This window comes from Paroedura picta, chromosome 18 (genome assembly GCF_049243985.1).
Source record: "Paroedura picta isolate Pp20150507F chromosome 18, Ppicta_v3.0, whole genome shotgun sequence".
NCBI lineage: Eukaryota > Metazoa > Chordata > Lepidosauria > Squamata > Gekkonidae > Paroedura > Paroedura picta.
Genome location: NC_135386.1, coordinates 16,677,223 through 16,699,701, shown reverse-complemented (window position 1 = coordinate 16,699,701; position 22,479 = coordinate 16,677,223). Strand labels below are relative to the sequence as shown.

Here is a 22,479-nt window from a genome sequence, read left to right as displayed (position 1 = left end):
GGGGGTTGTTTGCTTACTCCGAGTAGGAGTCCTCTGCTAATCGCTGGGCCTAGCCACACACGCCCTTTCCCTTTGAGACTTCACGGCCCTGGATTGACAGCCAGTGGCTTTAAGAACGTTAAAGCACAAAAGCTGAGGTTCTTGAAGTCTCGCGTGAAGTTTTGGAAACTGTGCAGCGATGTGCAACGGGCAGAGAGGAGAGAGGAAGGCAGTGGCCATGACTCTCGTCCTCTTCTGGATCCCCCGAGAGGAAGAGTCCGTGGGGCACAGGTCTAGAAGGATTCCCCCGTGAGGCTTTTCACGCATGAATTTGCGCAGGCACAAATTCCCAGATTCCTACCTTCCCCGCCTTCAGCAGAAACTTCTTCTTGTCAGCACAAGCCCTGTTGTTAATGAGCTGTGCGGAACGAGGACAAAGGAATTCAGGCAGAGACCAATTATGTCAGTCGTTAATTGGCTGGAATCATTTGAATTTGCAGGGAACATTGAAAATGTTCCATCCCCCCCAATGCCGCTTCCGGATAACTTGCTGCAGAAACCTGAGTTGGGGGGGAAACATTGTCCAAATGCAAAATTGCCATGTTTCCCAGCGGGATTTGCAGCATCCATTTCGGTGTTTCTGTTCCAATGAGATTCTTTAGCAGTAGAAAACAGCAAGAGTCCTGTAGCACCTTAAAGCCAGGTTGGTGTCAGGATTACAGGGCAGTGGCCTGTAATCTGGGGAGCCGGGTTTGATTCCACACTCCTCCCCCCCATGCAGCCAGTGGGGTGACCCCCTCCCCAATATCCTAAAAATTGTCACCTTCAGCCTTGCCAGACTTTCTAGCACTGATCAAATCAGTGGCAAAGAAGTTCACAGAAATAACACGCCAGGAGTTCTGTATAGTGTCAGGCCAGGATCCGGGTTCGAATCAGCACTCTGCCACGTAAGCTCAGAGGTTGCCCTTGGGCCAACCTTACTTACTTCACAGGGTTGTTGTGAAGGTAAAGGGGGAGGACAGGAGAATCATGTAAGCTGCTTTGAATCTACCTTGGGGAGAAATGTGTGATTTAAATGAAGTAAATCATAAATTATTATTATCAGGGAAATTCTGATATCAAATTACAGATTTCATCCTGGGGGACTGGCCACAGATTTATAGTCCTGGGTAGGTCTTGCAGTTTCTTTGCAAGAATGGTTTACACAATTGTGTATTTTTTTAAGAGATCTTGAATTGCTCAGAGTCCTTCTGGATTCAATCTACAGGGATCCGTTTTGCTGCCTTGGCTTCTTGGAATACTTTGACTATGGCATGACTGCTTTTAAAACCGCAAAGCCTTTTCAAAACAATTCAAACACGTTTTCTTTCTCTACGTTCCGGGTTTTTCCGACCGCTGCAAAAGAAAAGTGAAAATCCGAGTGTCTCTCACTGCAAGGCTGCCCTCTTGTGGCTGTTCCTAAATGTTGCACAAGTGTCTGCCAGCCATTGGTCCTGCATGTGGACATGTATTGTTTGCAGTTCTTATGTGCTGGTCTTAAAATGTTTCACAACTAGCCACATGGGTTTTGCTCTGTACACACAGGCAAGGCAGCCTTATACAGAATCTGATCTCTGGTTTATCAGGGCCAGATTTGGGTGGGTTGCTGGGTTGGTCTGAAGCAGCAGGACAAAGACAAGAGTCCGGGGGCTCCTTGAAGACCAACAGCACCCACTCAAGGGCTGATCCCCAGAGTTGAACTCGGTTGGTCTCCAAGATGCCCCCGGACTCCGACTTTGTGCTGCTGCTTCAGACCAAAACGGCGACCCACCTGAAACTATCTGAACAAGTGTGCCTGCACAGGAAAGCTTATACCTCGAACAGAACTCAGCTGGGCTGTGAAACAACTCTTAGCCCCAATTAGAACATAAAAACATAGGTGAAGCCATGTTAGATCAGGCCAGGGGCCCATCCAGTCCAGCACTGTGTCACCCTATGAGTCACACCGGGACCCAAACCCAGGGGCCATCAAGAGGTCCACCAGAGGGGCCAGAACTCCAGAAGCCCTCCCACTGTTGCCCCCCAAGCACCGAGAAGACAGAGCATCACTGCCCCAGAACTTTGTACGTGCACGCATGCAGGTTTTTGTCGATTCTTGTTTCTCTGATAAACAGATTCAGGGAGGGTTTGCCCATCAGCATCTATGAGCTGCAGCGACGAAAGGGAACCTCTATGATTAGAGGCAGTTTACCCCGTGACCAACGCTAGGAAAGTGTCATCAGGGGAAGGACAATTGGTCAACCCCAGGATAGGGTTGCCAGGTCTGGGGCAGGAAATACCTGGAGGCTTTGGGGGTGGAGCTAGGAGTGGCAGGATTTGGGGTGAGAAGGGGCCTCACTGGATATATAATACTCAGTGGAGCCCCCCCCCCCCAAGCAGTAATTTTCTTCCAGGGCACGGATCTTTTTAGTTTGGAGAGGTGGTGAGCTCCCCCTCACTGGCAGTCTTCAAGCAAAGGTTGGCTACACACTTTTCTTGGATGCTTTAGGATGCTTAGGGCTGATCCTGCGTTGAGCAGGGAGTTGGACTAGATGGCCTGAATGGCCCCTTCCAACTCTATGATTCTATGAGAATTGCAGTGGATCCCCAGATCCTCCAGATCCTCCAGATCCCACCTGGAGGCTGCCATCAAGAACCAGACTTCTGGGCTCGGTGGACTGCCGGTTCTTATGTTCTTAGTGCATTTATTGGCCCTTGAGAAAGCCTAACATCCTTTCACTCCTAAAAACGCGATTATGATAAGGGACAGGAATAAAGTTTAAATCTGTGTCCGACACGAGGCTCTTGGCTTGCCCTGCGGACTCATCGGTGGGCAAAGACAACCTATAACTTGGGCTCTCGTTTTTTTGTCCTGCTAACGTGAAGTTTATTTTTAAAACTTCCCTTTACATGGGAGAAAAAATACTTTCCAGAGTGTTGAGACCTTGAAGCATTGTGTCACTTTGTTTTAGCACCGCTGAGCAAACAACTGCAGGGAAATTTCCACGCTTGTGTTATGTCCAATGGAAGTTTTGCTTTGGAACGGGTTTATTTAGCTTCTTATTTCACAAGAGGCTGGAGCTTAGTGGAGGAATGTCTGCTTGGCGTGTAAAAGATCCCATATTCCTGGGGTGGCCGAACTGTGGCTCTCCAGGTGTCCATGAACTACAGTACCCATGAGCACATGCTGGCAGGGACTCATGGGAATTGTAGTCCACAGACATCTGGAGAGCCGCCCCTTCTGTATTTAATCCCTGGCATCTCCAATGCAAAGGGCTGAGTATTAGGGATGGGAAAGATCTCAGCCAGAGACCCTGCAGAGCTGCTGCCAGTTGAGTGAGCAACACTGACCTTGATGCATCAAAGATCTGATTCAGTATGAGGCATCTCTTGCACATTGAAGGTCGTGGCTTCTTTTATTAAGTCGAGCCCCCCGATGCTGGGTCTTCCTCTTTTCCTAGCATTATTCTCCCCCCCCACACCCCTGGGTCTTGTCCTCCTCATGACCCTTAGTTCATCTAGGGTGAATTCAGGCTTGGTTTCATCTAGGACTGTGTGGGACACCTGTACAGCTCATTGCATTTTATTGCATTTTATTGCATCGTGGAACGTGAAGGCATGGGCATAGGCTTTCCTGTACAGCCTCTTGCCCTGCCCCTCTCTGGCTGGCTTTCTATATATAGTGTCCCCCCCCCCTCCACATTTATTTGGCCCCAATCTAAACTCTGGAGGAGTTCAGAGGGAACAGAATTTCTCTGGCCATTCTCATTCGAACTGCTAGAGGGCAGCAGGAGCCATTTAAAATCTCTCCCGGCATCTTCCTGGAGGGCTGCCTTACTTCTCGTTCGGATGGGACAGGGCTATTCACACAGGATGGCTGCTTGTGTGTGTGTAGATTTCCTCTAGGAATATGCAGAACAAATGCTGTGCCTTAAAGTCTCACAAGGAAAATTGTATCTGGAGAAGTGAGCAATAGAGGGGTGCATACAGATCTGCCCGACCCAAATATATCCCGCAAAAACTCCTTATTGGCATTTTTTTCCGAGTATATTCCAGCATCGCCTTTGCTCAAGTGTAGCGTAAGAAAACAGGCTTAACTGACTTAAATGTACGAATCGTCATTTTCAGGTAACTGATAACTTTATTTTATTGACTGATTTGTTGAGTTACATACCGCCCCTCCTGGTTACCCATCTCGGGGCGGTTTACACGGACTAAAAAGACAATAAAACTAGAGTCCATAAAATAGAATAAAAACCAGATTAAAATGATATGATCCACAATTCTACACTGATTGCATCCATTTAGTTATTACAATCAGTTTGTAGCGAGCAGGTGTTAGTATAGAGGGAGGGAGAGAGGGGAAGGAGAAGAAGAAGAAGAAGAAGAAGAAGAAGAGTTGGTTCTTATATGCCACTTTTCCCTACCCGAAGGAGGCTCAAAGCGGCTTCCAGTCGCCTTCCCTTTCCTCTCCCCACAACAGACACCCTGTGAGGGAGGTGAGGCTGAGAGTGCCTTGATATTACTGAAGAAGAAGAGATGGTTCTTATATGCTGCTTTTCTCTCCCAGAAGGAGTCTCAAAGCGGCTTATAATCTCTTTCCTTGTGAGATAGGTGGGGCTGAGAGAGGCCTGTTGTTAATACTTGGCCAGAACAGCTTTATCTGTGCTGTGGCAGAGGAGGACAGAGGGGAGGCCTGATGTTGCTAGATATTATCTAGCTATTTATAATAAGCATCATTATTATCATGTAGGGGATCTTTGGCAGGACCGGGGGAACCAACTTCAACTAAATGTCCCCCAATCCCGGAGTCCGCAAAACGGCCAGTTTTCAAGTTAAAGCCCGGTTGAACCCGAGGCTATAATTGCTATCGTGCCGGAGTTGTCCTGTCGAGCCTCCGACTCGCCTCCCCGTCCCTCCTGCCCCCTCCTCCTGCTTGCCTAGTTGAGATGTTACTTTCATGACAGTTTTTTGCTTGGCTGGAGTTGGTGGGAAGCAAGGCGGGCGGGAGAGGGACCCCCCTCCTCGCTCCTAGCCTTCCTTTCTTCTCGTTCCCCCTCTGTCCGCCTCTCCGTTATTTGTGGCCCCCTCACAATTAACGTTCTACTAACTTGACACTTCTCTCCCCCCCCCCCCCCGGTTGGCTTTGTCAACCGCCATTCCCCCCTTTTTTCCTATTAATTCTAGACATTAATATTTTCTTTCGTGCAAGTGCCGCCGTTCACCCGTGAAACAGCTTCAGCATTATGTAGCTGTCAAGATACCTAGGGATTACCCAGAGTGCTTTGCCTCCGTAAGTGACACCACCGAGGCCCCCTTTGCTGAGATGTTTATTTTGAGGGTAAGCTGACAAGCATGAAGCCCTGATCCCAGAAAGGCAATCTCATTTAATTAAAAGACTATTTCATTATAGCTCTCCTCCCCGTACCTTCTCCCTCTGCACGGTGTATTTGTCTCTCTCTCTCTCTCTCTTTTTGAAACAAAAAATCTATATCGGAATGGTTGTTAAAGCTCGATTCGCATGGCCGGCGTTGTTTTACAGCAAGTGAAGGGGGCGGCGATTCCGACAACCATGAAACTTTAATGCTGTTGCAAGAAAACTCCAGCAATCCCTGTGGGGCTGTTCTCTGCTTACACGAGGAGCAGGAAGGGGTGTTGTTCGGATTAATATTGCAGGAGACCAAAACGGATCGGGACATATTTACCATTCTACTCCCTGATGGGGACGCTGTCCCTCATGAATGGGACAGCGAGTTGTCCCCCTTAGTGGACAACTTAGTACAATGTGGCCCGTTGTCTGAGCAATCTTTTTTGGAAGGCCTGCTCTGTTGAACACCTCTCCTTCATTTTGGATCTCGCCAAGCTGTCTGTCTCGAAACTCCTGCCCATCCACCTGGCTTCTGGTCTCACTCTACTGGTCCCTTTTCGTGGCTTGACTTTTTGTCGCCCCTTTTCATGTCATCAGTAGTTGAGGGACTTTTACTCTGCTGGACGCCTCAGCTTTTGAGAATGACAAAGGTGGTCTCTCTCTCTCTCCCTCACTCTTTCTTGTCTCTCTTGGCTGCCTTCTTTGTTTGTAGAGAGGACGGAACAGGCTTAGAATACGCAAGTAAACAAAAAGAGGACACAACAAACTGGTTACCTCCCAGCTCATTTTCAAACATCCTCTGAAGGTTATTGGAACCACTTCAGGCTTGGTGTCTCTTGGCTGCCTCTCTGAGGGATGGCAACATGGCTGTGCCTCTTTACTGCCAGCTATTGGATCATCCCGTCCTTCCCAGGATCGAACTTATCTGCCCACCAAATGAACTTGGCCAAGAGGGGTCCAAAGCTCATGTGGGCATTCAGCAGTTGCCTCTGCTCAGTGAGTGACTCCTTTGGGACTCTCTGGTGTTTGTTTCTGTTGGATGACCTTCTTCTATGGCTAGTCTGCCCTAGCAATACAGTACAGAAAGCCCTGAATCAACATAGTGGTGGTTAACGGCTTCCCTGCACTGATGGCCTCCTTTTTTTACTCCATGTAAAGGTACAAGCGATCCCTACGTGAAGTTTAAGGTGAATGGGAAAACACTGTACAAAAGCAAGGTCATCTACAAGAACCTGAACCCTGTGTGGGACGAGACGGTCGTGCTTCCGATACAGTCCCTGGATCAGAAGCTACGTATCAAGGTAATGTCCGTCCCAGCCCGATCTCATCAGATCCCGGAAGATAGGCAGGGTCAGCCCTGGCTAGTGTTTGAAAGGGCGACCTCCAAGGAATACCAAGGTTTCAATACTGTGCCCATGGTGTCATTGCTAGCACATGGTTTGGGGAGAATCCGTTGGTCCCCTGGCCCATTTCCTATATACAAGTCAGATCAGGCCATCTAGTCCCACCCCCTGTTCAATTCAGGACCAACCTAAAGCATCCAGGATAAGGATCTGTCTACCTGCTGCTTGAAGACTGCAAGTAAGGGGAAGTTCACCACCTCCTTAGGCTGTCGATTCCAATACTGAACTACTCTGATCGTGAACATTTTTCCCCTGATATCTAATCAGTAAAGGCATTACTGCGGGTCCTGGCCTCTGCCCCTCTTCTCCAGGCTGAATATTCCCAAGTCCTTCAGCCTTTCCTCAGAGCATTTGGTCTCCAGCCCTCGTTCTCCTTTGCAGCCTCTCAATTTTGTCCATGTCCTTTTTGAAGTGAGGCCTCCAGAACTGGACACAGTACTCCAGGGGTGGTTATTTGGTGTAGTGCCAGTTTGGTGTAGTGGTTAGGAGTGCGGACTTCTAATCTGGCATTCCAGGTTCGATTCTGCGCTCCCCCACATGCAGCCCGCTGGGTGACCTTGGGCTAGTCACAGCACTGATTAAACTGTTCTGACCGGGCAGTGATATCAGTGCTCTCTCAGCCTCACCCACCTCACAGGGTGTCTGTTGTGGGGAGAGGAATGGGAAGGTGAATGTAAGCCACTTTGAGCCTCCTTCGGGTAGGGAAAAGCGGCATATGAGAACCAACTCTTCTTCTTCTTCTATTATTCACACACATAATCCAGAGGAGTCCGTCTTTGTGTGAGTCTCTGGGTCTCAATAGGTCCTTGAGTGTGGGGATTTGGACCCTGGTCTCCCAGGTCCTCGTCCGGCCTACTTTAACCACCAAACGATGCGAGATTTGATCTCTTGCACTGAAATAATTTTCTGGCATTGAACTGCTGTATTTGGCTTTCCCAATTCTCTCTGCATCAGGTGTACGACCGAGATCTAACGTCTTCGGACTTCATGGGTTCAACGTTTGTAAAGGTGGATGAATTGGAACTCAACAGGTATATTCAAGATGTATTAATTGCAGACATTCAAAGTTTTAAAAGATGATGTTGTCCTGAAATTCACCTTGGGTCTCTTGCACTGGTCCTAAAAAGTTCTCATGTTTATCTAATGGGCAGCCATTGTTGTATGTTCTGCTTTCGTGTCGTGAAATAATTCTGTTTAGCGGGAAAGCCAGTTGTGTCAAGGTCTTCCCTCCCAGGGTCTCCGAAATCCTCTCCATCCTTCATTTCACATTCCCTTTGCCTCTTCCCCACTGCCAAAATTTTGATCCCAGATGCCTCAGAAAGGGAAATTGTCTCTTTTGCAAAGCTGGATGAATCCTTCTCCTCGCCTCCATCTTATTTCCACCCTGACCTTGCGTAGGAGGTGTGGCTGAGAGCGTATGTGGCCCAGGGTCACCTGGGAAATTCTGCAGCCGTCCATTCTGCAGCTCTAACCACCACACCAAGAAAAAAAAAGAAAAAAAAGACCTATCCTTATAGCATTAAACAATAATAATGTTTTTAAACAATGTCCTTTCTTGAGTTCAGTGCAGTTCTCGTTGTCAAAAGAGTTCACTGTTTCCCTCGTGACTGTAATTTTTCATAGCTCCAGTGTTGAGCCAGCCGGGATCCCTTAAGCTGTTTTCTCTGTTTGCAGGACGACCGAGAAGATCCTTAAACTGGAAGACCCCAACAGCTTAGAGGAAGACATGGGCGTCCTTGTGCTGGAGCTGAAGCTTGCCGTGAAACAAGCAGACATTAAAAGAAATGTAAGTAGTCCAAGACCTGGTGCTTAATTTCATGGAACAATGCCTGCCATTACCAGAGGGGAGGTAGCCTGCAGAAGGTTACCGGTTCAATCCCCAGCATCCCCAATTAGAAGAAGAAAGTGGTTGATGATGCATCCTGATTTCTCCCAATGGGGCTGTAGTGGGCTCCTTCCATCTTGCAGGTGTTGTTAATTGGGGCTGTCTGCCTACTTGGCCCTTATAGTTTTCAAGGCCAGATAGGTTGGGATGGGGAGAAGGAGGAGTGATGAGGTAATTTTCTGGAAGGGTGCAGCAAGAGCCCATCCTGACTGGATGGTCATCATCGCCTGAGGCTGGTTGAGGCCAGCAAGATATAATTAAGAACTTGGAGAAGAAAACTAGGCTGGATTCTGATGGACCAAAGGCCTGGACTATGATATGCTTAGATTGCAATGGACTGCTATGTAGAGCTACAGCCTTAGACATTGGTCCTGTAAGATTGCGCTGTCTGATGCAGGTTTCAAATATGTTAGATAGTTAAGTTAGTTCTCTTGCTTTCCCGCTTGTATGATATCAGGGTTGTGTCTTGCCTAGAGATAAAACGATTTCTGAAATATGATTCAAATATATATATTATGATTGAACGCCTGGGGTTCAATTTTGGATTCCTTGACAGTATGAAAGGTCCTCCCCCTGAGACCCTGGAGGGCCACTACCAGTCTGCTTAGACAGTACAGAAAGTGATGGACCCAGGGAATTTGTTTGCTGGTCTAGCCAGGGCACAGCCCGAAACTTGGTCTGTTACTGCAGAAGAGACAGCTTGGTGGGCTTCCCGGGGGCTCTTGAAAGCCAAAATTCCTGACCTTGGTGCTTTCGAGTCAAAGCTAGGTTCAAAACATGTGGCTCATTTCCCCAACTTTCTTCTTTCTCTCGTTCTCTTGGGGCTTCCTCGGATGGCTCGTGTTGGGCCAATACGGTCACCATGTGCAGAAGTGGACGAATCGAAGGAAGCTCTCGACACCAAAGGTAATTTGCGTTCCGCCTCCAAACTCAAGTTTTCCTTCCCAGCCGTGAGAACTTGAAATTTGTACATGGGATCCCTTGAAGGGAAGCCAGAGTACAAAAACTCTCTCACCTTTGCAAAATAATGTGAAGCCAAGGGGCTGCACCTTCTGTACCTTACCTTTGGCCCCTTTCTCCCAGAAAGTAATTATGGGAACAGCTTTTGACTAGGACTTGCAAGGTACCCAGAGTCCTGGTGAATTTTTCTTCCATTAAATAAAAGTATTGAAGCTAATATTGGGGAGAGAAAAGGAGGCAGGGTTATTTGTGTAAGAAAAAGAGAGGAGGGGAGGAGTAGGAAGAAAGAACGACCTAACCTTTTGTCTTTTTCCTTTACTGTCACTAGAGGGTAGGAGAGGTCCAGCTCTTTCGAGAGGAATCGCAGTTCAAAGTTTTAAAGGGGGGGGAGAGAGAGAATACACTCCATGACTGCCTGAGAAGCAGTAAAGAATTTCCTAGTAAGTCTGCTTGGGCAACACTTGACATAGCAGTATTTCCTCGTTTATTGATCGGGCTGCCGCACTAAACCACTAGCGTTGGACATCAATAACCATCTTTAGTTAGGGAATGCCGGGCTGTGGAAGCCGGACTGGCCTTTGGTTTACTTCCTCCCCCCTCCTCTCACCACCTCTTGTTGTGGCAGAACATAAAGGCTACAAAGAAGAATTGTGAGCATAGGGGAATACGAGAGTCTTGGGAAGGTTAGGGACGAACGGTCAGAGACGTGTGATGGGGCAGAAGTTATGTGGACGGACTGGAGGAAGGTACCGGGAGGAAATAAAAACAAGCTGTCTAATGGATTTGACGCTATATCGGCTCCTGCACTCCTTCCAGCAGACCATTCAAGGGGGAAGCTCGATAATGGTGCTCTGTGGGGCTAGGTGCGTGTCCCTCCTTTGTCCTGTTAATTCAGGTATTTTTGCTCCTGTCCGGAAAGTCCTCTGTTAACTTCATCAATCTTCTTGAAACTTGGGGGTTCTTTTGAGGAGGGGCTCCCACAGCCGTGATGCACGTTTGGTGCCTCTACCTTAAACCCCCCACCCCTTAGACCATGGAAATGACAAAATTTTTCATAGACCCGCATGGCGCTATTGGTTTCAACGGTGCCGAATCGATTCGGAGGTGGCTGAATCCATTGGGCCGAATCTGAAAAAAAACCCAGGGCGTTTCAGACTATTCGGATTCACCCCGAATCGATTCAGTTCGGATCTGAAACAATATGACTTTTTTTTTCTTGCACATGCCTAAATAGGCCCCCCTCCCCTGTTTGTTTTGCAGTTGGTTTGGTCTAACCAGGATTATTATTTATTAGTATTATTTTCACAAGTATTCTTTGAATCGAAAATATGAAGGAATGCTTGGAGGGTTCATTGATTTGTATTCTCTTTAACAAAAATCGGTATGTAATGGCGATACAGATGGGAGATGGTTTGAATTCCTAAGATCCGTGTGTTGTTCTGGGAAGTGTATGGCTGAGAAATGAAATTTTCTGGATCTTTCTGGATTGATCCCTTTGAGCTGGGAGCCATTAGAAGCTCTTATTTTTCGACCTTTATAGCCACAGTGGGTGTCCTCCATTAATACCTTGGCCAGGGTTAGTTAACCAAATATTTAAAACTTCTAGAAACTCTGAAGCCATGAACATCTAAAAGCTGTTTTTGCCTTGTTTGCAAAAGTAAAAAAAAAAAAAGAACATTTGGAGGAACAATAAAAAAAAAACACGCACTCCATTCTTATCAAATCTACATCAATTTTCATGACTTTAACAATTAAAAAACTATCAGTGATAACTTCCAAAGATGCCGGTTTTGTGTGTTATTTAAAAGGACATATTGCTTAATTTTTTTTACCCATTTAACTGAAAATATTAGAGAGCCAAAGAACTGCAACCAGTTTCTGGGCTTTAGGTGCCAGGGAAATAAAATTTGAAAGGAGCCCGAATTTTGGTGTAAATCAAAGATGACTTGCACATTAAAAGGTCACGGAAAACTCAGGCACAAAATGGAGTAGGTACACCCCTGTCTTCAACTTTTCTCCCCTCCCATTGCTAGTAAGCCAAGATCTTGCCTTATCTGATACAGGACCGGGTTGTGGTGGCCTTTCCCTCATCCCAGGATTATTAGCGTTGAAAACAGATTAAAGCGGAGAGCTGTGTTATCTGTCTGTGGCTCTAGAAAAAGAGCAGGAGTCCAGGAACACCTGAAAGATAAAATTTGTAGCAGGGGAGGAGCTTTTGAGAATCACAGCTTATAGAGAGAGATGCAGCAAGAATATGTTTCCTTATAATATCTTGGCAAGTGGTGTGATTTCAGATGCCCATTTTAACATTCTTCTAGAGGTAGGGACACCATTTCGGTCACCCAAGACACCAAGTGTACTTTACACAGGTTTTGAGCCAGGGCTGACCTCTGGTTCTTTTTACACAGCCTTTAGTTGGTAGAGTTTAAATTGGCAAAGAGGAAAGAGCACCGGGATGATTAAAAGAATGCAATAATTTTGGTGTGAAGAGAAACCACCTGGTATAGAACGGGAACAGAGAGAGATTCCTAACTAATTGCCTAATTGCTTTAATTCTGTTCTGGAGGCAAGCAGGGAGGATGTGGGCTCAAAGGAGCAGGAAGTCTCCAATTGAGCCAATCAGGAGGAGATAATCTGAAAAATATCAGGAAGCTCCTATCCTATGCTAAATACACATCTCCTCCAATCCCCCTGCAGGATATACTTCATATCCTTGTGTACGTTACACATTACAGATCTTGCATATTCCAACATATAGCTGGGTAGAACTAGTTGTAGTTGGGCAGTCCTTCCTTCCTTCCTTCCTTCCTTCCTTCCTTCCTTCCTTCCTTCCTTCCTTCCTTCCTTCCTTCCTACCTACCTACCTACCTACCTACCTTCCTTTCACCGAGTCCTCCCTTCCTTCCTTCCTACCTACCTACCTACCTACCTACCTTCCTTTCACCGAGTCCTTCCTTCCTTCCTTCCTTCCTTCCTTCCTTCCTTCCTTCCTTCCTTCCTTCCTTCCTTCCTTCCTTCCTTCCTTCCTGAGTCCTTTTCTTTCTTTCTTTCTTTCTTTCTTTCTTTCTTTCTTTCTTTCTTTCTTTCTTTCTTTCTTTCTTTCTTTCTTTCTTTCTTTCTTTCTTTCTTTCTTTCTCTCTCCTTCCTACAGGGAGAGGGAGAGCGAGGGAGCGAGCGTGCAAACATGCTAGAATATTTCTCTTCTTTCCGGGCCACTGGTTTCCTCCGGAGACCCGGCTTGCGAGGGGGGCACCACGATGACCTCATTAGAACGTTTCATCTAAGGTTTACTTTTTGCAGGTGCCACAGGCCTCGGCACCACGGGGGTCGTCCTCCTGCCGTTGAGCAAACTTTGCGTGCTAAATGAACGCAGCATCTGTGAATGGTTTTGCTTTCGGGGGGGGCGGGGGGGGAGACCGGCCCTGCAACATGCCTCTTCCCACTTGAAATGCAGCAAATGCAAGCGCCACCTCCATGTCCAAATGAACTGATAAAATGGCCGAAGCAGTCCCAGTTGCTGCCGTGCAAAAATATTTCCATCCTCCTCTTTCCACCGTGGATGCCTTCACTGTGCCACCCCCTAGCTCACAGCCCCCCTCCAGTCCTTGTTATCATATCTGGCTGTCTCTAGCAGTGCCCCGTGGGCAGTGAAGCTTCTCTGCTCTTTGAACGTTTCGGGGTGGCGTGGAGCTATGTCTGCCACGGGGTCGTGAGCCAATGCACATCGGTCCAGCTGCCTGCGCATGTTTCCTTTGCCCTCTCCCCAGAGGGGAAGTCTTTCTGCAGAACGGTTTCCCTGCCTAATGAGAAGAACTGGGAGGAATGTATATATTTCTTTTGGGGGCAATCCGCGTTGCTGCTTTGACCTGTTCACGGGTCTCTCACCCCCTGTCTCATCCTTTTAAGCTCAGGAGGTTGGGGGAGAGAAAACAGCAGTTGTTTTGATCGGTGTCTTTTTGCTGTCTGTTCTGTAATTAAAACAACGTGTTTCGAGAAACCGTTCTCGTTTTCCAGTCTTCTAGGAGAAATCCCCCCCCCATCTTGGGTCTGTGTCTTGTATCCCTAGTCTTCACAAAAGGTATTTTATAGAACTGAAGCGGGGGGTGGGGGGGGGAGAGCAGTGAAGGAAACCCCAAAGTCAGCCTGATAAATGGTGGGGTGGGGAGATCAACTGTTTGTTTTCCTTTGTTTTTAAAAATATTTTATTATTACTATATCTATTATCATATGGCAGAGCTACACAAAGAACACATGTAATAATATTAAATCCATGGGTACAATGGTTACACAGACTGTTTGATCGATTCCCATACGTCAGGGATTCTCAGCTAGGGTTTCGTGAGAGCTCTGGAGGGGATCCGAGGGAGATCTAAAGTAGTGTGGTATAGGGCCGGTCTGCGCTCTCTTCTCAGCCCCTACTGTTCTTCCTGGCCTACGTGAGGCAGAGCCAAAATAGTAGCAGTAAAGGGGAAGGGAGCCAAAGGATGCTAAGGGTAAGGGTAGTGAAGTCACTTCTGGGGGCGTGGCTGGGGTGTGGCCAGCTGACCACTTCTGGGGCTCCTTGAAGTCTGAAAAATTGTTTCAGGGGCTCTTTCACGGTCGAAAGGTTGAACAAGCCTGCCCCCAAAACGAATATCTCTGTTTTCAAGCCACTCAGTCGCAGCTGGGGAGAGTCCAACGAGCTCTGTCACATCTCCCTCGAAAGCATGATGCTCACATTCCTGGGGCAGATGGAAAATAGTTTCAAACTTTGCAATGGCAGATTCCTAAGGAGGCTCCTAGCTGTTGAGGGAGACCCAGGATTCCCAGCCAATGGCCGGGTGGCTACCTTCTGCCCCCATGGAAACAAAATCAGCCAGTTGGAATGCCCCAAACAACCTGAGGCAATTCCTGTTTGGGAAATTCTTGGAGATGTGGAGGTCGAGCCTCGGAAGGGTAGCAGTTGGGGCAGGGAGAGACCTCGGCCGTGGAATCCCCCCTCCAAAGCAGCTGTTTTCTCCAGGGGACAAGATCTCTGTCATCCAGAGAGCAGTTGTAATATCAGGATATCTCTTAATTCCACCTGGAGATTGGCATCCCGAGGTCCAAGGAGCTGCAAAATAATAAATACAAACGAATGAACATTTTTTGGCTGGGAGGTGGCTTTGCCTGTTGGGGGGAGTCAGCCTCAACGACCTCCCCTCTTCTTCCCCGTCCGCCAGAGGACGAAACCAAGCACCAAAAACAAACAAACACACAAGCAAAAAGTAATAGGCGATCAGGCTAGCGGTTCGGGTGAGCTGGGGGAAGGAGGCGATTGCTCCGGATTGAAACGCAGCGGACGGCGCACATCAAACGTGGCTGCGCCGTGCACTAAAATGTTCAAAGTACGGTGGAGATAGATAAAGGCCTTTGATGGGAAGTGGATATTTCCCAGGGACATTGCAAGCAATAATCCAGATGTTCCCCTGTAATGCAAGGAGTGTCCGCGGATAGACGGGGAGCTCCCAGCCAAGTGCGGCCTGCTGTAGGTTTTGGCCTCTTCACTCCCATGCTGTTCAGCCATATGGAAGCAATCTCCCAGCCCCTTTTAATGGCCAGCCTTGGATTCCATTTTCGGAGGCCTCGCCGAGCTAAAAGCCGTCCTGTTTTATGGACGAGTTAGAAAGAAGCGCTTCCAAGACAAACATCCCATTTGAAAAAAAGATGAGGACATACCAAGCCGCAAAATTATTTTAGAGCATATTTCACGGAAGCCCGGCCATTTTTCTTCGGCAATTGGCAGCTTGTCGGCTCGCCCTTTGACCCCTTGCGGACATTATCCCCTAAAAAAAAAAAGAAAAGAAAATGGAGTTTGAAATAGTTATGCTGCTTTTAGGGAGGCCTAGATCAGCCGGGGCTTTGAAGTGTGTTCATGGGAATGTTTTAGTTGGGGGGGGGGCACTACTAAAAAAAACCCTCCTCTGCATCAGGATTGATGAATTAGAATCTTGTTTTCTTTCTTTCTTTGTTTTGACACTGGAGTCCTGTGTAAAAGGAAAAAACAAATTGTGTGGTCGTAAAAGGGACTTTGTAACTGTATGCAGGTATATGGAGCAGGGATCTCCAACCAAGGTTTTGGGGAACCCCGGAGTTCCGCAAGAGCTCCCCAGGGTTTCCGCGGCCTTTCCCAGAAGTTCGGAAGGCTGCTGACATCACTAGACATCACTGGAGCCCGCGTCCCCTGTTTCTCTACAGGCCTTGTCTCTTTCTCTACAATGGAAGTCATAAATGATTGATTCATTGATTGATTGGCTCGTTCCTGCATCTTCCTTCCGCACCCACTTCACTGAAGGGGCATGTCACCACTTCCGCGGTTCTGCAAAACCTGAAATCTTTTGCCAGGCGTTCCTCCACGGTCAAAAAGTTTGAAAAAGGCTGAAACAGAGGGCGTAGGGATTGCAAAGAAAGCAACTTTGGCCATGTTATATTTCCCTCCTAGAGAATTCATAGCAGAGAGGGAATATCTGATGAAGAAGCCAGTGTGAATTGTGAGCTGTAACTCTTATCTTACCCACAGAGGACTAACTGGTGCCGGTGTGCACTTTGAGTGCTAGATCTACCAAAACCTTGCAGGTGAATGTTTGGGCTGATTCCTTTGGGAAGCATCGCTTTTCAAGTGGTTTGGAAGGGTTGTCTCCAGCCTTAGATAGATGAGGAGAGTAAGTTGTGGGATGTTGTAGTAATGGAGGCATAGGGGTGTATTTGTGTATGTGTGTGTGTGTGAGAGAGAGCTGAGTTTCTGACCAAAAACAGAGTTTTCCTCTTTCCAGGTCTGTTCAACCTTTGCACATTTTCCGACATCTGATTCAAATCTGAGTATAATGTTCTTGTTGTGGGGACATGAACAACTGTAACGTTTCTCCACCCACTGGGAGAAAGCCAGTGAAGTGTGGAGGTTAGAGTTGTGGAGTAAGATCTTGGAGACTCAGGTCTGAATGCTCACTGGAGCACGGAAGCTTTCTGGAAATTTGGGGGTAGATTCTAGGGAGGCTGAGATATGAAGAGGGGGAGGCTCTTGGTGGAGCATAATGCTATAGAGTCTGCCACCAGCCGAAGCCTTCTGGAGATGGGTTGTAATTCCAGCTATATTTTAATCCAGTGGCATTTTAGAGGCACATTTTAGCCACTCATGATCTAGAATGTTTTCTCTTCCTTTGCAGGCAAACCTCATGCGGACGGTGAGATTAGCGGATTCTTTACGGAAGAATCAGCTGTGGAATGGAACGGTCTCTGTGGCCTTGTTGGAAGGGAAGAATATCTCTTGTGGGGGCATGACCCAAATGTTTGTTTGGCTGAGAATGGGAGACCAAAAGTACAAGAGTAAGGTAAGTGGTGGTGTGGACGGAACACCTTGTGGCCTCCAGACATGGATTGTTGGGTTTGAGGACCCTGAGCACACAGAAAGCTATCTTCGGAGAGACCCAGAAGGGTGTAGCAGTTAAGAGTGGTGGCCTGTAATTGGGAGAACATGGTTTGATTTCCCATTCACATGCAGCCAGCCGGGTGACCTTGGGCCTGTCACAGTTCTCTCAGCGCTCTCTCAGCCCTACCTACCTCACAGGATGTCTGTTGTGGGGAGAGGTAGAGTAGATGATTATAAGCTACTTTGAGACTCCTTCAGGTAGTAAAAAACAGAGTACAAAAAAACAGCTGTTCTACTGCATCAGTATTGTCTGCCCAGGTTGGCATCTGCTGTCCAGGGCCTCTGGCTGAGGTTTTCCACATCTCCTGCTACCTGGTCCTTTAACTAGAGAGGCCATGTGTTCATCCCTATTGAGAAGAAGAGCTGTTTTTTTATATCTTGCTTTTCACTACCTGAAGGAGTCCCAAAGCAGCTTACAAGCATCTTTCCCTTCCCCTCTCCATAGCAGAAACCCCATGAGATGGATGGAGCGGAAAGAGCTCTGATAGAACTGGGACTGGTCCAAGGTCATGTGGCTGGCTGCATGTGGATGAGGAGTGGGAAATCAAAGCTGCTTCTCCAGGTTAAAGTCCACCGATGTTAACTGCACAGCGTATGGGAGATTAGGAGATATTCGCAGTTATATTTCAGTGTTTTTTATTTAAAGCTGGGATATCCAACCACTGATTTCCTGCCTAGGACATATCCCTTGAATCAAGTGTAGGGAAGTGGTCAGAATAGGATCCCCACTGCACCATGGAAGCTTTCTGGATGATCTTGGGTTAGTCACAGTCTTTCAGTCTAACCTGTTGGGAAGATCGAAAGGAGGAGAGGTGAATGAAGGAAGTAGCTTTATACCTTGCTTTCAGAAAAACAGGGCAGAAATGAAATCAATATACCTATTCTTAACTGAATTCCCTCAGTGTTCCCTTTATGTTACAACCTAGCACTTAAAATCAAGTCAAGTTTACATACCTTTGGTATAGTAAAGAACTGAAAATTTTGAGTGCAGAATCTTTTTTTTTTTTTTGGGGGGGTGGCTCTTTTCACCCACAGGATTACAAAGGGGGTTGCTTTCCATGTTGAAATCTCTCTGTTGTGTGGATTTCTCTCTCTCTCTCTCTCTCTCTCTCTCTTTGTAGATGACAAGTTTTTTTGTATGAACAAAGCAACCTTTTCCCAGGAAAGTAAATCTTATAACTGCATGTTTTCTAGACACTGTGTAAGAGTGCAAACCCACAGTGGAGGGAACAGTTTGATTTTCACTACTTCTCTGACAGGAAGGATATGTTGGAGATTGAAATCTGGGGAAAGGATAACAAAAAGCATGAAGAAGCTTTGGGATTGTAAGTTCTCAGAATCATTTTTTTGCATTCAGTCCATTAAATAGTCTTTATTAACAAATTGATGTTGGAAACACAGCATATGTTAAACTCTCTCAAAGGGTATCTGCCCTGCAAACATGATGTCTGTTCTGTCACCATATTTGTAGCCCTGTTGAAATGATGTTGATTCATTATGTGTGCACTGGGGGGGGGGGGGTGGATACAAGTGGGTTAGCAATGTATATGGGTGATCATGACAGGGATAACGGAGGTGAGTACACTGCTCAAACCTGCAGAGGAAGCATTCCACATACATGCCCCCTCCTTAGCATCAGCAATGTTAGGAAAAGAATATCTTCTACATTTTCTTATAATGTGAATGACTCAGCAACAGTGCAGAGATGGGGGATGAGGCTTGCAGCTGCTTATCCCCCCCCCCCTGCAATGAGTCTATGTGTGGACAAAGGACTTGTGTGGCTCCCTAATCCCCAAGAATCCTGGGAATTGTAGTTTAGTGATATTATTGAGCCTAAGAGTCTCTCACAGGGCTTCAGTTCCCAGGATACTCAGGGAATTGAATGTTAAATTGAATGCTGAATTTGAATTTAATCTAAGTCCAGCCATATATGCTTGCCAAGGTGAAGTTTCTGGGAAATGGTGTTTTGCCATTTCCCTCAATATATAGAACTGCCAACTGTGAAGACAGGTGTTTTCCCCTGTGCTCATGGAGGTATGAAGAACAGGTCAACATTTCATACATTCTCCATTCTTGCTCATGTCTGAAGCTTATGTCACAAGCTTATACCACCAAAATCTTGTTGTGCTCTAATATAACTGTCTTATCACATAGTAACATGGTCTACCCTCTAAAACAAATTCGTACAGCAAATTATTGCAAATGCTGTTGCTGAAGTGGGTGATATTTTCCTCAGTCTCTGCACATGGATGAAGAGAAAAAAATTATACACAGATAGTTTTTGCATTGCACTTGTAACTTGTGTAAGAGCCTCTTGTGGTGCAGAGTGGTAAGGCAGTGACATGCTGTCTGAAGCTGTCTGCCCATGAGGTTGGGAGTTCGATCCCAGCAGCCGGCTCAAGGTTGACTCAGCCTTCCATCCTTCCGAGGTCGGTAAAATGAGTACCCAGCTTGCTGCTGGGGGGTAAAAGGTAATGACTGTTGAAGGGAATGGCAAACCATCCCGATTGAGTCTGCCATGAAAACGCTGGAGGGCGTCACCCCAAGGGTCAGACATGACCCGGTGCTTGCACAGGGGATACTTTTACCTTTACTGTAACTTGTGTACAGAGTTTCTGTCCAAATGTTTCACTGTCTGCTGAAATAGCTACCCAACATTAACTGCAGCGAAATGAATCTCTACCACCATACTAAAAAAAATATGCCCAGCCTGTCTAATAAGAACTGACCTCACACACGGCAACTAAACGAAATAGTGCTTTGTCAACTATCTGCCTTTTTCTCCTGGGGGTGGGGAGGAGAACAAAATACATCACAATTCACAATTAAAAATTAAATTTTAAAAAAGGCACAGCATTCGAGAACAGAGTTAGAATTAAAGGCCTTGAATTCTCCAATAAACAAAAGTAACTTGTGAGTCGGCTGAAATGTCTATTTTGAGTGACAGTGGGCTTACTTTGCATCCCATCTGCTGCTCATTTGGGGAGAAAGCCAACAGGAATGCATAATTTCACAAAACTAAAAAATGACTGTATTACCACTGAAACATACTAGCAAACAGCTCTGCATTTGTACATTGAAGTGAGTGTGCATTTCAGTGTTTAACAGGGCTTTATTCTGTCTCTCTCTCTCTCGCTCGCTCTCTGACTTTCTCCTTATGTTATTGTTGAATTTAATTACATTTCAAATGTACAAATGTCTTTTGAGTGGGTCTGCAGCCGTTCTTCAGGTGTGGATTTCGCCCGTGATTCCTTAGCACAACCCTGCAGCCTAGGTTAGGCTGGCTGCTTAAACGATCCCAGATGGCTTGGGTAGGAAGTTGGGTTGTTGTGTTAAAATGCTTTGAGATCAGGGATGTTGGTATTCCCCCTGCTCCTCCCGACGGCTTCAATCAGCGGGAATCGGCAGGCTGGATATTTTCGTCTCTTACTGGACTTTGGCCAAAACTATTTAGTGCTTTAATGGTCTTAAAAAATAATAATAATAGAAGTGGAACCTCCTAAAATGAAATGGTAAAATAATCGGAGCCGGTTTGTTGACAGAGATGCACAATAAACAATACCGTCTTGGTTTGGTGAGGTTTTGATTGGTACTGAGAACAATGACCTCTTAAAATGTTTTGTTTTTAAGTCAAAGCTAAACAAAGCTAAACAAACCCAAATCCTCAACTTTAATATGGTAAACCCTTTTTAGAGACTTAGTCAAACCAATTCCCTTCTCCAACACACCCTGCTATCTGTTTTCCTTCCCCCCCCCCCATAATTGAAAGTGCATTAGCTATTGTGTGCAAAATCGACCCTGGCTATTCAAAAATGGAAAGCTTTTCAGTCTGTAGTGGATGAGTGCTGAAGCTGGATGCCTTTCCAGTGGTAGAATTGGCAGTCAGGAGAAAATACATGGTCCATTTGCCTGAGAAGAACCTACCTTGACCTGGATAGCCCAGGCAAGCCTGATCCCATCAAATATTGGAAGCTAAGCAAGGGCCAACAATGTCGAGTGTTTGGATGGGAGACCTCCAAGAAATGGGCAAGTAATTCCTCCAAAGGGTACTACAAGTCATAACACGGAGGAAGGCAGTGGCCAACCTCTGAGCATCCCTCGCCTGGCTTGCAGACAATCCTTGGCTTCTTTTTTCGACATTACACACATAAATGTGGTTTATTCTAGTAGTGCATGTAACCCAGGCTTCGGGTTCTGCAGTTCTAGGGCCCCCAGGTTCACACTGTGATTGTTAGAGGGCCCTCATACTTATCTGGCTCGTGGACCACAAGAACATAAAATAACGAAGCTGTCAGTTGCTTTCAAAGTCCCAACTATCCCTGGTAAGGTTGCCCTGCAGTTACAGGACTTGTAACAGCATGACTTGTGTTCTTCTAATGGCCCGTGAATCCTTAAACTGGCTCTGGTGTTACGAATCCTGCAAATTCTTGAACCAGGACTGTACACGCACCATATAATAAACAACAGCGCCCACTTTGGGGACCTCTGAGGAATAGTTTATTTTATTATTTTTTGTCCATCACACCAACACTTTAGCAAGTTTTTGTTTCGACAATAGCTTGTTGACCTGCCGAAAGCCCTGCCAACCCGTTCCAAATGGTTTGTCTCTCTCGCAACTGTTTTCTAAGGCTCAGCTCCCTTTGCATATCACAGCAGTGGGACCTTCCAGGTCCTTTTTTGGCTTGGGCTGATCATGTTTGCTCAAAGTTCTCCTTATGGGCTCAGATCCTCAGAGCTGCTTACAAATTATCTCCCGCCCCCCTGAAGTTATTTAAATGGTTATACTTCAAGTTCTTTTCGCAGCTACAACCTGCCTTCCCTAGCGAATCCTTCTGCAAATACTCTTGGGACTGAACTTTTTGTTCTGTTTAAGAGGGGCAGGAACAACCCAGAAGGTGTTTTGGAAAGCATGACTGGGATGAGAAGTTCGGGGTGTTTTGTTACGAAAACAAAACTAAACAGGAAATCCTTATGAGTTGCAGACTGTAGCCGGAGAGGAGCCATCAAAACACCCAGAAATGTCTCTGGCCTGTAACACATCTGGATTTTGCTGTCTTTTGAAGGTGTATCATTCCACCACCTTCTGGAATTTTTTAAAACACATTTTTAAAACTGGATGTGAAGAGGGAACCCTCTTTCTCTCTTTTGACCTTCCTCCCCTCCCCCCCAAAAAAATTCAAATTATTCTTTGAGTATGTTCTCCATTTAAAACCTCTCTCTCTTTTCTATCATCTGCCTATCATCTATCAATCTATCCCAAGAAACCCAACTGTTGCACACTGTAATAACCAGCTATGACATTCAGACCGATGGTTAAAGACCTGAGGCCTGCTAAGCATTAAAGTGTTCAAAACTCATCCCCCGCTTTAAAGGTCAATGTTCAAAAGGTGACCAGATGTGTGGCAAACTGACCACATTGGGG

The 22,479-nt window shown here is 46.5% G+C and overlaps 1 protein-coding gene across 4 annotated transcripts in view; it reads left to right on the top strand.

The window, feature by feature from the left end:
* MCTP2 (multiple C2 and transmembrane domain containing 2) overlaps positions 1–22,479 on the top strand; it is an 85,913-nt gene that overhangs the window by 19,153 nt on the left and 44,281 nt on the right. For 3 of the 4 annotated variants that reach the window (XM_077317584.1, XM_077317585.1, XM_077317586.1), the window contains 6 exons: positions 6,524–6,666; positions 7,723–7,799; positions 8,443–8,554; positions 9,524–9,559; positions 16,795–16,959; positions 18,252–18,382. In XM_077317584.1, the coding sequence (XP_077173699.1) occupies positions 6,524–6,666; positions 7,723–7,799; positions 8,443–8,554; positions 9,524–9,559; positions 16,795–16,959; positions 18,252–18,382 (664 nt within the window). Of the gene's footprint in view, positions 1–6,523; positions 6,667–7,722; positions 7,800–8,442; positions 8,555–9,523; positions 9,560–16,794; positions 16,960–18,251; positions 18,383–22,479 lie in introns of those variants that run through there. The other variant, XM_077317587.1, reaches the window with a different exon arrangement.